This window comes from Hylobates moloch, unplaced genomic scaffold (assembly GCF_009828535.3).
Source record: "Hylobates moloch isolate HMO894 unplaced genomic scaffold, HMol_V3 SCAFFOLD_8, whole genome shotgun sequence".
Classification (NCBI taxonomy): Eukaryota; Metazoa; Chordata; class Mammalia; order Primates; family Hylobatidae; genus Hylobates; species Hylobates moloch.
This window is the reverse complement of record NW_026652283.1, coordinates 78,790,442-78,804,663: the sequence shown is the minus strand read 5'-3', so window position 1 is coordinate 78,804,663 and position 14,222 is coordinate 78,790,442. Positions and strand designations below refer to the sequence as shown.

The following is a 14,222-nucleotide window of genomic DNA, read 5'->3' as shown; positions in this document are numbered from 1 at the left end:
CCCTTCCCCTGCACCCTTGTGCTCCAGAAAAAAGCCACACTATTTTGCTTCCTTTCGTGTTTCAGACCCAGCTCCTATGGGTCCCGAGGTGCCATACCTCCCCCGGGGCCCTTGGGGCTCAAGCCCCCTTCCTCCCCCGTTCCCACAAGGTCCTGTCCAGTTGACCTTTCCACCCTAGGGGGTGGCAGGCCTTGGGACCTCAATTCACAGTTGAGACATGAAGCCCCAGGGCAACCTCGAAGTCAGGGCCAGAGGCATTTCCTCAGATGGCTCAAGAGAAACCTGGGCTGCCACCTCATAGCTGTGATCCAAGCAACTATCCCCAGGCCCCCCAAAGCCCCTCACCCATCCTGCCCCTCCTAGGGTTCCACACCCCAAGTGTCACAGGCTCACACTCTCTCCATGTAAACATCTTCATTACATCTTTAATGCTCTCACATGGAGCTGCTCTGGGTTAAATTACAGCTGTTTGCATCCTGAATCCCTGGCAGCCTCCAGTCGACTCAAGTGCTAACGTATTTACAGCATTTAGAGGAGGGAATAAATCCAGAACCTTCCCCATGGGGGCTTCCTAGGCCCTTCCCTCCTGACACATGGCATTTGCCCAATGGAAGGTCTGCATACACTACCCCTGCATCCCCTCCAAGCAGTGGCGGACAGTGACGGTGGACAGGCTGGGCACAGGACATGCCTCTGTGCATGCTTGTGTGCATATGTATGCCCAGCGTAAAAAAATGCCCGCTCTTGGGGTCTGTCTCTGCCCAATGCCTTGCCAGGACCCCTGGTATCAGCCCTGACCCTCCAAGGCTTATGGAGAGGCCAAGTGCAGGGACCCATCTCCCCACTCTCTAAACACTGAACGGCTCTTCCCATAGATGGGATGGAGGTGGGGAATTCAAACATAGACTACGTTTTTTAGATGTTTTTCTGAGGTGCAATCCCTCACTCGCTTTCAGGCAGTCATAACTGCCCCCTCTAGCCTGCAGCCTGTGATTACTGCCCTCAGACCAACAGCCTCTCCCAACCCCAGATCCTCAGTAGAGCCCAAGACAGGGAGTCGTTTTCAGAAGCAGGTGAACTCAGTGAAGCAATGCAGTGGAGAGAGGAAACATGCCGTGCGTGCTTCCCTCTTCCCTGCAGTCCCTGAAGATTGAAGGCAGAAAAGATAGCCTACCCTGATGCTCCACTATATAACATGGGGTAGAGGTCGACTTGGAGGGTGGGGCCAGTGTGGACAATCTCATCCTGCCCGCTGTGCTGGGACAGGCACATGTCCGCCCATGGGCACACTCATGCACATGCATGAGGCCTCTCGGCAGGTCTGGCGGGGAGCTGTATCCTTCCACTTCCATTCCCCTACTTCCTTCCCCCTCAGCTCCCATCCTAGCTTGGCCCCGGTAACATCTGGTTGCCAAGGATGGGTGGCTGGGAGACCTCCTGGACCCCCTGTAGTATGGATGGACCCTGGGTGTGAATTGCCCTTCTCCTGGCATCCTTGCATACTGGACAGTTTCAGCTCCATCTCTGGGCTTCTCAGGGCCCATAACAGGTGCTGCCCTACCCTGTCCCTATAGCTTGGGTGGTTTCCTCTCCCCACCCCAGAGGAGGCTCCAGATTCCAAAAAACAGGTCTCTCCCTAACAGAGGGAAACCTCCCCTTTCCTCCCCCAATCCCTCCCACTCTGTATCTCCCCCATTTCCTCCACATTAATGGGGCAGACCCTGCTGTGAGGGATCTGGACAGGGGATGAGGAAGCCAGCAGAGGCTCTTGACCTTCTCAGCCTGAGGGATGCCCTCTGTGCCAGGGCCCTCAGGTCAGGAGAAGTCAGTGGTCAGAAGTCCAACCTGGCTAGGGCCCTCTCTTAGAGTCTAGAGTCAGCAGGTGGGTCTGGAGAATAGCTGGGGCCTGGCTCAGCCCTCTCATGTCTTGGCAGGGCAGATCTTCAGAGTAGGTCTTGACAATCAGGGAGTGGGGAGCTCTGTGGGCACCGTGGCGGGTCTCTATCAGAAGTCCAGGCTTGTCCCAGGCCACTCACGCATGGATGGCATTGGCCACATCGGTAAACACCAGCCGGCTGGGCCTCTGCAGTGGGCCCTGGGAGGGCGGAGTAGTCTGCAGGAAGACAGGCAAGGGCATCAGAGACCATGGGCAAGGCCATGCACTCACTGGCCCGGTCACCTCACCCTCACTTCCTGGTGCCTGCTTATACTTGGCACTAGCAATGGCTTCTGCCTGGAATGCCCTCCCTGCAAGCTCAGCCTATAAATACGACTTGGCTCAGATGACTCCTCCCCAGCTTGCCCTGTCACCTTGGAGGCAACTGTGTTGATTTCATTATGCATGCATCACCTTTTCCCAGCGGGGGATCTGTACCCCCAGGCCCTAGCACAGGGGCTGGTACAAGGAGGAACACGGGAAACAAGTGTCAAGTGGCCAGCAGTCCCAGCGGCTGGGTGGACCAAGGTTCTCAGTGTGAGTTCCTGAATATCCCAAGGGGGCAATATATCCTGACCCAGGTGATGCAGAACTGGTGGCAAAACCAAAGGGTCTTCAGACTCCCAGCCTGGATTCTTTCTGAGCCCAAGAAGACGCAAAGAGGCTGGATGAGTCAGGGGCAGGCCAGGCCTGCTCATGGTGCTCTGGCCCTTGCGGATTTGGGGAAATGGTGGCAAGTGGTCAGGCAGCCCAGTGGCTACAGCAGGATGGCCACACAGGTACCCATCCCTCTGGACACAGGAGGCAAGTTTGGCTGGGATCTTCACATGCCTGGGTCTGTCAGCCACTGGGAATCCACCAGCCTACTCAGAGGTACCGCTGCCCAAGAGTCTGGCCCCATCCACAACCCACTCAGGACCACGGACCCTCAGGAAGCAGAGGAACCTGGGGTCCTAGCCGCCAACAATCTCCCCCATTAGTCCTTTCCTACTTTCCTAACCAGTACGTGGGGGCACATGGGGCAAGAATTAGGATTTTCAATTGTGGATGAGAACACTGAGGCTCAGAGATGCCAGTGGGGCTCCCAGGATCAGCAGGCTATGGGGCAGAGCCAGGCTGGATCCCAGGACTGCCTCGGCCTGGCCTTGCGCTGTGAGTTTGTGGGTGGCCCCAGAGCAATCTGACCACTTTCTGAACAAATCTGGAAAAAGCCATGTACCCAATACCTGCCATCTGACCACAAGGCAGGTGCTAGAAAGCTGCATGAGAAAGGAGGGAGGGTGAGGGTGGAGGACAGAGGATGCTGCAGGCGGGGTGGGGAACCTGGTCAGTGCCCACCTTGCCCTGCATGGCCTGCACAGAAGTAGCAGCCTGCACGGAGGCGGCGTCCCGCCCATGCTCCAGCAGCTCCTGCTCCAACTCATCTTGTTCCTCCGTGGGGTCGAAGTTGTACATGGGCATGAGCTGGTGGCGTAGCTTCTCCAGCCTGGGGATGGGGGCAAAGGCTGCTGGGGACAGGGCAGGCCCTTTCCCTCCCAGCAGCCCTCCAGGCCCTGCCTCCTGACTAGCTGAGCCACAGCACACGACCATGCTTAGGGCCTTAAGATTTCCCTTGAAATGGGAACAAATGACAGACATATTTGCACCTATAGTACCAGCTCAACCCCTTAAATGGGTAGCCAGGGAGGCAGCAGTTACCCACTCCAGGTTAAGGCCATACGCCAAGTAGCTGTCACCCATGGGCCCCACAGGGATCACCTAGGCTAGGGCCTTGCTGTAATCCACAGTGTCTGAGTCTCAGGTGGGACTGGGGAGCCAGTAGCAGTTAGCTCAGAGCAGCAGGGCAAGGGCGGCTGGGCAGTTGGGTGGGAGTAATCCCAGCCTTCCCCCTCCCTGCCCATCCCCAGTCCCAGGGTTATACCCAGTTATCTAGAATCCTCACACCTGCCTGCCCTGTGTGTGAGATCCTTGTGCAAGGGGGGCCCTCAACCCTCCCCAAAGGAAAGTGGTCACCCCCAACCGTGAATGGGCAGGAGAGGCCTTGACTCCCTGATCAGCTTTTCACCCACTTCCCTCGGAGCCCAGTCCAGCACTGCCCTTGGGCTCGAGTTTTGGGTGGGATTTGGGTTGGGGTGGGGAATTACCTCTTCTTCTTCCTGATGTACAAAACCTGCAAGAGAAGGAGCAGCATCAAATGGCAAGGAGAGAAGGCCCTGAGGAACCCAGCAGCCCTTCTGGATGGGGACACGCTGAGGCTGACGAACAAGAGACCCGTGGGTCCCCATCTTAATGACACATACACCACCCCCCCTTCACCTTCATGCCTCCTTTTTTTTTTTTTTTTGAGACAGAGTCTTGCTCTGTCACCCAGGCTGGAGTGCAGTGGCACAATCTCGGCTCACTGCAACCTCCACCTCCAAGGTTCAAGTGATTCTCCTGCCTAAGCCTCCCGAGTAGCTCGGATTACAGGTGTGCACCACCACACCCAGCTAATTTTTGTATTTTTAGTAGAGATGGGGTTTTACCATGTTGGCCAGACCTGTTGGTCAGGTCTTGAACTCCTGACCTTGTGATCCACCCGCCTCGGCCTCCCAAAGTGCTGGGATTACAGGCATGAGCCACCACGCCGGCCCCATGCCCCCTTTTGACATTGTTAGCTGCAGACAGTGCCAATACTAACTGTAGCTCCAGCCACTCAGCACCTGCCTGTGGCTCCCCAGGGCTGAAGAAAGGGAAAACTTCAGCACGTCCCCTCCCCTCAACTCTTCCCAGGCCCAAAGCCACATGCAGGCAAAAAGTAAAGGGACCAGGTAAGGTAGCACATGCCTGTAGTCCCAGTTACTCAACAGGCTGAGGCAGGGGGATCTCTTGAGCCCAGGAGTTCGAGTCCAGCCTGGGCAACATACTGACACCCCGTCTCTATAACTTGTAAAAAGAACCAGGGACAGGCAGTGGCCAGACTCTGTAGCGTGTAGAGAGCAGTGGCTCTAGGCAAGGCCCTGCGCTGGTGGTCTCCGGAGTTCCTATGGGAGGCTGACAGCCCCCAGTGGACTAAGGTAGGGGTGGGGGACTGGAGCCCCTAAGCATCAGCCCAGGTAAACCCCCAAAAACTCTGATGCAAGAGGAACCTAAGAAGGCCCCTAGGTCTGGTCCCCCATTGTACAGCCTTGAAGATGAGGGCCTAGGCAGCCTGAGAAAACATCTAGGACCTCTAGGCCAGAGTAAGAAACCCTGTACAATGCGCTGAGGAGAGGGAGGAAGTGGGTAAGACTTGGGGGACCACCTTGGGTGGGGAATCCAGGGACTTCTGCCATCAACCTGCTCTTCCCTAAACTGGCAGTTTCTGACTACCAGGAGCATGACTACCTCTGCCTGGGGGAAAGCACAGCCCTGTGGTTTACCCCAAATCCTCCCACATTCTTTGTACCCCATTCACAGCTTGAATCTGGTTTGATTTCCAGCCTGGCCCAGAGCTCCTCCTGCAGGACCCTCAAAACCTGAAAAGAAACTAGGGTATTGATCCTTATTCTCCCCTCCTGTCCAGGGTCGCATGTAGGGGTGCTCCCTTGCTCTCCTTTGGGTAGGCTGTGACAAGAACTCTGGGGTCTTCTGGCCCAGCCCCTGCCACCCTGAGCAAGTGGATCCAGCCCCAGCCCCAGCCCCTATGATCCCCACCTCTCAGCCCTTGCCCCAAGCCCTCCTCCCTTCCCTGAGACCCTGGGATTCAGAAGGATCTACAGAAAAGGCCAGAACCTTTACCCAATTTCCATGCCTTTTCCCCTCTTCCTCAGCTAACAGCCATCCCTACACCTTCCTTTCCAAATCTTCCCTACCCCTCACTGTCCAGCAGGTGCAGCCCCACCTCCTCCAGTAACCTCCCCCACCACTGATCCTGGTCTGCCCATACCAAGCACTTTTCCTTCCTGGGTAAGGCAGAAAGCCTGGTGCAGATTTGCTCCTCCTTGTACCCACGGTCCTGCTTGAGGCTGGCATCGGGGAGAGGAAGCAGCACTCAGTGAGCACCTCTGGGCCTGTCTCCGGTCCCCAGGAGCTATCTTCTGCCCTCCGCTGCCTTTGTCCTATGAGCTTCCTACCTCTGATTTTGGCAAGAGGGCCATCCACCCAGGCCTTCTGAATGTTCCTCTAGAACAAAGAGTAAGAGAGCGTTTTCAAGTTCCAAGGACAAAACCTTTCACTGAAAGTAACGAAGGCAGTTTCTAGGCCCCATTCTGCCCTTAAGTGTGCCTCCATCTGCTTACCCACTGCATGGGTGCCAAGGGAAAACACTGGCATCCTGCCTTACCCCCACCCAGGAGACCTCTCAGGCCCTGGCCTCATTCTGCCTGTGCTGCACCCTGGGCCTGCTTGCTGGCTGGCAGTTGCTCCCTGGCAGCAATCTGGAGCCTGCGGGGCCCATATGGCAACCCTGGTTTAACAGCAGCTCCAACCAGGCCATGATGAGCCATCCACAGCCCTACTTGTCAGAGCAACATGCTCCTGAGCCCAAGGCCAGCCATCAGAGCCTGCGAGGAGAAGTGGGCAGAATCCTACCATTGCCAGGCACACTGGGGAACCTCAGGGGCACCCCATCTTCCCTAGTCTCAGCCTGCACGATCTCCAGTGGTTCCTCAGTGACATTCTGAGTGTCCGTGTATCATCTTAGGGGGACAGCCCATATCCTTAGGGACTGACACCAGATCAAGAGGCGTCACACTCACTACTGAAGGATACCTGCAGCCCTCTCCCCAGCCCCCTTCCTTCCTGATGGCTGCCACCTCTACCCCTTCTCATGACACGGAAGCCAGGCTTCCACTTTGAGGTCTCAGCTCTAATTTTGCTTCTCAGCTGTCCCTAACCACCTAGCCTGGAAAGCGCTCCTGCTTTCCTGAGTCCCCAAGTCAGTCCCTGCAGGCTTCCCTTGGAACCCTTGGTTTTTATCTGTTTCCCACTCCCTGTAAGAACCACAGGGCAGGACCTTGTCTTCCCAGCCTCTATTGGGTCCCAAAGGCCTGGTCCAGGGCAGGTACTCAGTAAATAATTGCCAAGTGAATAAATGAATGTTCACTGCCAACAGCCTCCCATGCACAGATCATCTTACCCAGACTCTGCAGCCCATGGTCCACGTCAACCACGTTTAAGCCTTTTCTTCTATTGCAACCCCACATCCAATGCCCTAACTGTCCTGCTGGCTGCTCACAGAACCTTCTGTCTGCCTCCAAACTTTTGCCCATCAGGACCCTCTACTTGGAACTCCCTGACTACTATGTGGCCTTCACGACCCAGCTCAAGACACCATGTATTCCCGAGAACCTTTTCTGCTGTTTCCACCTGGAAGCATAGCCTCTCTGGTCTCTGGGCCCCAATGGACAAATCTCTGCGGGAGAGGAGGACCGCACTCTCATTAATAGATTGTTGGCCGGGCACAGAGGCTCATGCCTGTAATCCCAGCACTTTGGGAGGCCAGCAGGGGCAGATCACTTGAGGCCAGGAGTTCAAGACCAGCCTGGCCAACATAGTGAAACCCCATCTCTACTAAAAATACAAAAATTAGCCAGGCGTGGCAGCTCACGCCTGTAATCCCAGCTACTTGGGAGGCTGAGGCAGGAGACTCGCTTAAGCCCTGGAGGTGGAGGTTGCAGTGAGCTGAGATCGAGCCATTGCACTCCAGCCTGCATGACGGAGCAAGACTCTGTCTCAAAAACAACAACAACAACAACCAGATTGTCTTCTGATTGATTCGATTCTCTATAAATCTAAACACTGATTATCCTCCCCCAGCCCACCCCAGCTCTCACCATGGCCACAGCCAGGCCTATCACCGTGATGATCCCAAAGGACAGAAGCATGGTACCCACGCCGGCCGTGCCACCAGGTGCATCAGGTATTCTGGTGTCATTAAAGGTGGTGGCCTCTGGGCTGAGGGTAGTGGTCTCGGAGGCTGGCCCATCTGTGGCAGGTTCCAGGTCAGACTCAGAGGTGGGTGGGCGGCTGCTGAACCAGCCCCTAGCAGATGAGGTCCTGGAGTTCATGCTGACGCGGAGAGGGCCCTGGCTGAGAGGCTGCCTGAGGCCAGTCAACCTGCCCACTCACTCCTGACTCCGGAGTGCCCCAGCCTGTGGTTCCTGCCACCTGTGGTGGCCACCTGCACAGCCACCTCCTTGGATAAAGGGAGCCCCCTGCCTTCCTGGGTGCTAGAAAGGAAAGAATAAGAAACATGAGGCTAAGGACAGGGGCTCAGCAGTGAGATGAAGTCTCTCTAGGTTCTGAAAGCACTGGGGAGGTAAAGGTTTGAGGGCAAGGATGAGGGCAAATTCAGGAGACATTAGGACACATACTTTACATATCTACGGTGCCCGTTTTTAGGAACAAAAATGAAGCCCTGCATCCTCTGTCTGTGGGTAAGATGATCATAGTGATCAAACCTGGAAGATAGGAAAGGCAGTGGGGATGTTTGAAAGAAAAAGTCTCCCTCCCTTGATAAAAAACTCCCCCCAACCTGCGTCCCCATATCCCCCACCTCCCCATATCCACCTCCTCATTCGCTGCCTCCCACATCCCTCATCTTGCTTGGGAAAAAATACCACAGCTTTTTCCTTTCCTGGACGGAAACACTTGCCCAAGAGTCAGACAGGCCTGTCTTTGAAACCTAGCTCAGCCGCTTCACTAGTGATCCCTAGAAAGTCACTCCACCTCTCTGTGTCTCCGTTTTCCTGAGTCTAAGGTGGGGATATTGAGAACATCCCCACAGGGTCATGGGGTTACAGAATGGCAGAACAAACAGGTCTCGAAGAAAGACTTAGCTCAGCACAACCCCCATCCACAGTAAGCATCCACTACATGTTAGATTTTCTCCCCATGGCCAACCCAGTCACAAAGGGGAGCCATGGGAGCCCCTGGATCCAGTCCACTGTGTGGTCCAGACTATGCTTGGAGTGTGGGTGGAGGCTGATGTGGAAAGACCAGAAGACAAGAAGGAGAGAGAGGCTCTGGTTCTCTGGCGGGCTTCTCTGCAGGCTCTAGGGGACACTGGACTTCCCTCCCCACCTACCAACAATAGAGGGGCTGCTAGGGTCAAAGAGAAAGGCGAGGCAGGAATGGAGCTCCCAGTTTGGGTGCCTTCTCTTCCTTTACCCTCCTCCCCTGGAAGCAGAGGGTGAGAGATTTGCCCAGTGCAGAGGGCCCTGGTTAAGGTGGGGTGGGAAGAGGTCCCAGCCAAGCTGCAGATAGGGCGACCTAGGGAGAGGAGGGATACCTAGCTCATGGGTGCACGCATCCCCCTGTGCTGGTTCATGGGCATTAGTGGGGTTGCCTCCCTGTGCAGATGCATGGGCGTGTGTGAGGTGTGTACACACCTCTGATGGTCCCTGAGGAAAGGGCAAGGCTGGCAGAGAGTTATGAGGTAGAAAGGCTCATCCCTCTTTGCCTTCTCCCTCCAACTAGGCTGGGCACATAGGAAGTCCCGGGTTCTTTTCTTGGCTTTGCAACTGATACCGGGCGTGACCTTGGGCCAAACCCTTAACTCGTGCCCTGGGGCTCTGTTTACATCGCCTCCCAAAGGAGAGAAGGGTCCCTACTGACCACTTTCCAGGCCTGCCTCAGGGTCCAAAGGGGAAGGGAGGGAAACCGGGGTGAAAGGGGTCGGCACCGCGACCTTTGAGAACCCGCATGCCATTCTCCACCAGGTCTCGCAGTCCTCCCTGCCCTAATCCCCCATGCCCGCCTCCGCGACCCTGTGATGCCTCCCTTCTTGCACAGGAGCAGCGACCTCAGCACTTACTTAATCCTCTCCCGGCGCCGAGCTCAGTTGGAGAGGCTAGGGGTGGTAGTGACTGGCAGGAGGCCGGGGCGGGGGGAACCCCCAGGCCCGGCGTCGGGGGCTGCGGGTCCGACCCGAGATCCGCCCTCTCTGCAAGCTCCCAGCCGCTGGCCAGGCCCGCTACTGCGCACCAGCCGCATCCGCGAGCGCTGGCTCTGCCGGCCTGAGCTAGGGTAGGTAGGGCAGGGACCCACGGCGGAGGTGGGGCCGGGCCGAGCAGCCTCGGGGGATCCCCGAAGCTACAGCGCCTTGCCTCCCTGCACGCTCCGCGCCCCCGGCCCCCGATTGGCTGTCGGGCCTAGAGCCCGCCCAGAATTGGACTGTTCGCTTGTCGCTCGGGTCCGGCTCCACCCCTAGAGGGAGCCTAGAGCCTGGTCGCAGTTTTTAGGGACTACCCCTCACCTCGTGGCCTGTGCTGAAGTTGGACGGGGGACTGTGGGTGGCCAGGCCCTTCCGGGCCAGAACTTGGGACCCCTGCCAGCTACCCGTGCCAGGACAGACTCACGCCCCCAAAACGCAGATGTACAGAGGAGACTTGGGGAGAGCACTGGACTGGGAGTCCTTGGGCCTGCACTGAACTCTGGCTGACTTTGTGACCTTGAAGAAACTGCTTTTCCCTTCCTGAACCTTGGCTTTCTACTCAGAAGGGTCCTCTGGTGTAAGGGTTCTTGGCAAATGACTCCAACCCCGGGCTAGAAATGGGGAATCTTCGTCTAGAGAAGTTGAGAGTGGAGTGGATTTATTATTGGGCACCCCGACCCAGGCAAGTCTACATATACCCTCACAATAGCTTCCATCCACTGCATGATCAGCTCAGGGAAGGAGCCCTCAGATACTCCTAATCCGCCGGTTTTCAAAGGAGTTTATGGGAGTCACAGGATAGCCTGGTACAAATGCAAACGCCCCCGTGTCTCCCGGTCTGGGAAGGAGGCAGGGAAACAGCATGTTTAATAGTAGTTTAAGGCCGGGCGTGGTGGCTCACTCCTGTAATCCCAGCACTTTGAGAGGCCGAGGCGATGGATCTATCACCTGAAGTCAGGAGTTTGAGACCAGCCTGATCAACATGGTGAAACCCCGTCTCTATTAAAAATACAGAATTAGCCGGTCGTGTTGGCTCAACACCTGTAATCCCAGCCACTTGGGAGGCTGAGGCAGGAGAATGGCTTGAACCCAGAAGCCGAGGTTGCAGTGAGCAGAGATCGCGCCATTGTACTTCAGCCTGGGCAACAAGAGCAAAACTCCGTCTCAAAAAAAAAGTAGTTAACAGTGTTCTAGTTAACAGTACTCTCCGGTGGGGGGATGTTGACAAGACACACTTTGCGAGATGCTGCCGTGTATTTTATAGAAGGCGCAACTGAGGTCCAGAGGGGTCCCAACACCTGGAGGAGTTGCCAATAGAGTCGGGATTCGAATCAGTCAAAGAGCGGCCCCTGGAGTCTGGCCGCCAGCCGGCCGGCCCCCTGGTGGGCTCTGGCCACTGACCTCGGTAGGGTCACGACACTGGGACTGGACCCCAAAGTTGGACCAGCCTTCAACACTGGAACCCGCCCACGCACAGCTCCACCCGGCCCCCAGGCTAAGATAGACCACGCCCCCGGACATCTGGTCCCCGCCCGAACACCCTGGCCCTCTGTTGACACGCCCCCGTTCCGGCAGGCTACTGGGCTCCGCCCACACACCTCCCCGGCCTGGTTCCTAAACGCCAGCTCGGAGCAATTCTCTTGGGCTGGAGCCAAATACATGCTGTGATTTTAAGGAAGACTGGCAGGTCCGGGCCCCCAGGGGTCAACCCCACACACATCCCCGCACTTTCCTGTAGGCCTGCGGGCGTAGAGGGAGTGGAATTCACAGCTTCCCCACCCATCCGCAGGGGTCTCCTGGGAGGAACCCACCAGCGATGGGAACCCTGAAGCTGGGCTACGGCGTCCGCCCGAGCCTTTTCTTAAATGCGCCGACCCCGGAAGCGGGGCATCCGAGGGAGCGCGCGACGGGCCACGCACGTCCGGGCGTCCAGTTCGGGGCAGCTTCTCCGGCTGGTGGGCGGGTGGGGCAAGCCTTTCAGGCAGGTATGCATGGGAGGTGGGGATCGGAACGGGGTGTTTCGACTGCAACCGCCTGGAGACCTGGCCGGTACCATTCTCCATAGTGCAGATGAGGAAACAGGGTTGGAGAGAGGGGACTTCGTCTGGGTCGTTAACAATGCGGTGCGTAGCTGTGAGGGAGTTTACACCTCTGACTTCGGGCCTTGGCTCCTGGGACGGCGCACTGGTGCACAGAGCCGCTTCTGGAGTCTGGTGGACTCGGGTTCGTGTCTTGCCTGGGACAGTTTTTTTTTTTCTTTTTTTCTTTTGAGACGGAGTCTCTATGACACCCAGGCTGGAGTGCAGTGGCGTGACCTCGGCTCGCTGCAACCTCCGCCTGCTAGGTTCAAGCAGTTCTCCTGCCTCAGCCTCCCGAGTAGCTGGAACTACAGGTGCGCATCACTATGCCCGGCTAATTTTTTGTATTTTTAGTAGAGACAGGGTTTTACTATGTTGGCCAGGCTGGTCTCGAACTCCCGACCTCGTGATCCGCCCACCTCGGCCTCCCAAAGTGCTGAGATTACAGGCGTGAGCCACCGTGCCCAGCTTGCCTGGGACAGTTTCTACCTGAGTGACGTTGGGCAAGTCGCTTCCCTTCTCTGACCCTACTTGTATCTGAAGATGTGGCACTTAGCAGGTGCTCAATAAACGCTAGTTTGGGCTTTTATCTGGAAGCAAAGGGGACTGCTGATTTTAAACCTTCAGTTAAACTTGCTTGTGACATCTTTAAATATAAAATTGTAAATTTTTTAGTTGGTGGTTTACGCTGATGTCCTGGATTATGGGTTAAATTCGGAGGAAATTTTCAGCATATAAATCCATGACATTACACACACAATGTCAAATTCAAAGCTCCCAATCAAAAGCAATCATCTGCCCCTTGTAACATCAGTTAAGATCATGTAACATCTGGTTCCTGCTGTGTGTTGAGCTGCCTCCCAGGCCTTGGATATTCATAGACTAATGCATTGCTTGCCATGGGTTTGGTGTGATTTTCCCCCATCTTACAGATTAAGAAAGTGAAATTCATAAATAATGACTTGCTCAAGATCACATATGCTAAGTTAGACACAGATCTGTCCTATCCCCACATATGTGCCCTAACCTACCACCAACCCATTTATTAGCAGAGACTGAGCTATGGGCTCAGCCCATTCCAGCTAAAAATGTGAAGAAAACGTAAGTGGCCAAGACAAGAATGATCAAATAGGTGGATAAGGCTCTAAATGGAGTCAAGGGGGTGTCAGAGCAAGAGCACAACTATTCTCAGGCAATGTATTGGTAGAAGGGGGGATGTCATACAAGGCTCACCTGCTTTCCTGGTTCCTCTCACTCCCAGGGTGGCAACCAACTATATCTGAGGACCAGAGCCATTTTGGGGTACCAGAGCTTGTGACCTCTCCATCTCCACCCAGCTGGGTCCAGGGGCCACTCTCAGCACCCACCTCAGCAGCTGACATCATAAAGCTGACTTGGGAACCTGGAAGCACTTTGGAGAACCTTTTCCTGAGACATGGAGCTTTGGGGCCGAATGCTGTGGGCCCTCCTGTCTGGCCCAGGGAGGCGGGGAAGTACCCGGGGCTGGGCCTTCAGCTCATGGCAACCCCAACCACCTCTGGCTGGGTTATCCAGTGCCACAGAACTGGTCAGCCACTGGACTCGGGTCTTTGAGAAGAGGGGTATCCCTGAGGCCCGGGAATCCAGTGAGTACATCGTGGCTCATGTCCTTGGAGCCAAAACAGTTAAGTTTAGTGTTGTCAAGAGGACAGGAAGAGGGAGGAGGGAGGACTTGGGGAAGGGATATCCAGGTTTTCTGTTCACTAAGAGTGCTTAGCTGAGACTGATGGGATTTTTCTGAAGGAACGTCTTAGCGCCTGGCACACACTGTAACAGCTTGTTGAATGAATGAATATATCTCTGCCTAAGTGTTCTGGGATAGACACCTGGAAGCCTGGTGGTAGCTGTGTAACCTTAGGCAGAACGCTGCCCCCTCTGGGCCCAGATGATGAGAGGGTTGGGCCTCCACACCAGTGCTAGGCAGGCATTATCCACATAAGACACCTGGGTTGGGGCCCTTGGGCCCAGTGAGCCAGCCACTTACATTCTCTGTGGGGACAGTTTCAGAGCCTGAGGCCGGCACTTTGGACCCAGCCCTTGACCTCTCAGCAACTACAGTGTATCCAGGAGCTGAGTAGCCGTCGATTGCAGAGGTGAGCACCCATGGATCAGACCTGAAGGATGTGTCTGGGGAGCAGCAGTCCAGCCTTCCCCATCCCCACCAAGTTCAGGGAGGAGGAGAATGTCCAAGGACTAGGGAGGTGTTGGGGTGCAGGAGTGGCAAGAGTGGGGCTGGGGCAGTGAATAGGAAGAAGGGAGGGAGGGGAGGTTT

At 56.0% G+C, this 14,222-nt stretch overlaps 2 protein-coding genes across 15 annotated transcripts in view; one reads left to right on the top strand and one right to left on the bottom strand.

The window, feature by feature from the left end:
- Positions 1-407: 407 nt before the first annotated feature.
- CUNH3orf18 (chromosome unknown C3orf18 homolog) lies at positions 408-13,269 on the bottom strand. 4 transcript variants are annotated; one of them, XM_032161454.2, is made up of 6 exons: positions 9,714-10,017; positions 8,272-8,358; positions 7,732-8,127; positions 4,081-4,106; positions 3,275-3,422; positions 408-2,113 (listed from the first exon to the last, which is right to left on the bottom strand). In XM_032161454.2, exons 3-6 carry the CDS (start codon positions 7,963-7,965, stop codon positions 2,033-2,035), a joined length of 489 nt encoding a protein of 162 aa, XP_032017345.1. In that variant the 5' UTR covers positions 7,966-8,127; positions 8,272-8,358; positions 9,714-10,017; the 3' UTR covers positions 408-2,032. The 4 variants fall into 4 exon arrangements, with proteins under 4 accessions (XP_032017345.1, XP_058298703.1, XP_032017342.1 ...); XM_058442720.1 differs by lacking the exons at positions 8,272-8,358; positions 9,714-10,017 and adding an exon at positions 13,145-13,269; XM_032161451.2 differs by lacking the exon at positions 8,272-8,358.
- HEMK1 (HemK methyltransferase family member 1) overlaps positions 11,776-14,222 on the top strand; it is a 16,879-nt gene continuing 14,432 nt past the window's right edge. For 9 of the 11 annotated variants that reach the window (XM_058442717.1, XM_058442719.1, XM_032161443.2 and 6 more), the window contains exons 1-3: positions 11,782-12,225; positions 13,173-13,574; positions 13,952-14,043. In XM_058442717.1, the coding sequence (XP_058298700.1) occupies positions 13,347-13,574; positions 13,952-14,043 (320 nt within the window). In that variant the 5' untranslated portion in view covers positions 11,782-12,225; positions 13,173-13,346. Of the gene's footprint in view, positions 12,226-13,172; positions 13,575-13,951; positions 14,044-14,222 lie in introns of all 11 variants that reach the window. The other 2 variants (XM_032161442.2, XM_032161444.2) reach the window with 2 other exon arrangements.

What these genes read in the sequence shown, in the direction of transcription:
- CUNH3orf18 (XM_058442720.1), bottom strand. Translation starts at nt 7,965, where the DNA reads ATGAACTCCAGGACCTCATCTGCTAGGGGCTGGTTCAGCAGCCGCCCA. An exon ending in TAGGCCTGGCTGTGGCCATG is followed by an intron (nt 4,107 to 7,731) that starts GTGAGAGCTGGG and finishes CTTCTCTTGCAG; the next exon opens with GTTTTGTACATCAGGAAGAA. An exon ending in TACATCAGGAAGAAGAAGAG is followed by an intron (nt 3,423 to 4,080) that starts GTAATTCCCCAC and finishes CCCCATCCCCAG; the next exon opens with GCTGGAGAAGCTACGCCACC.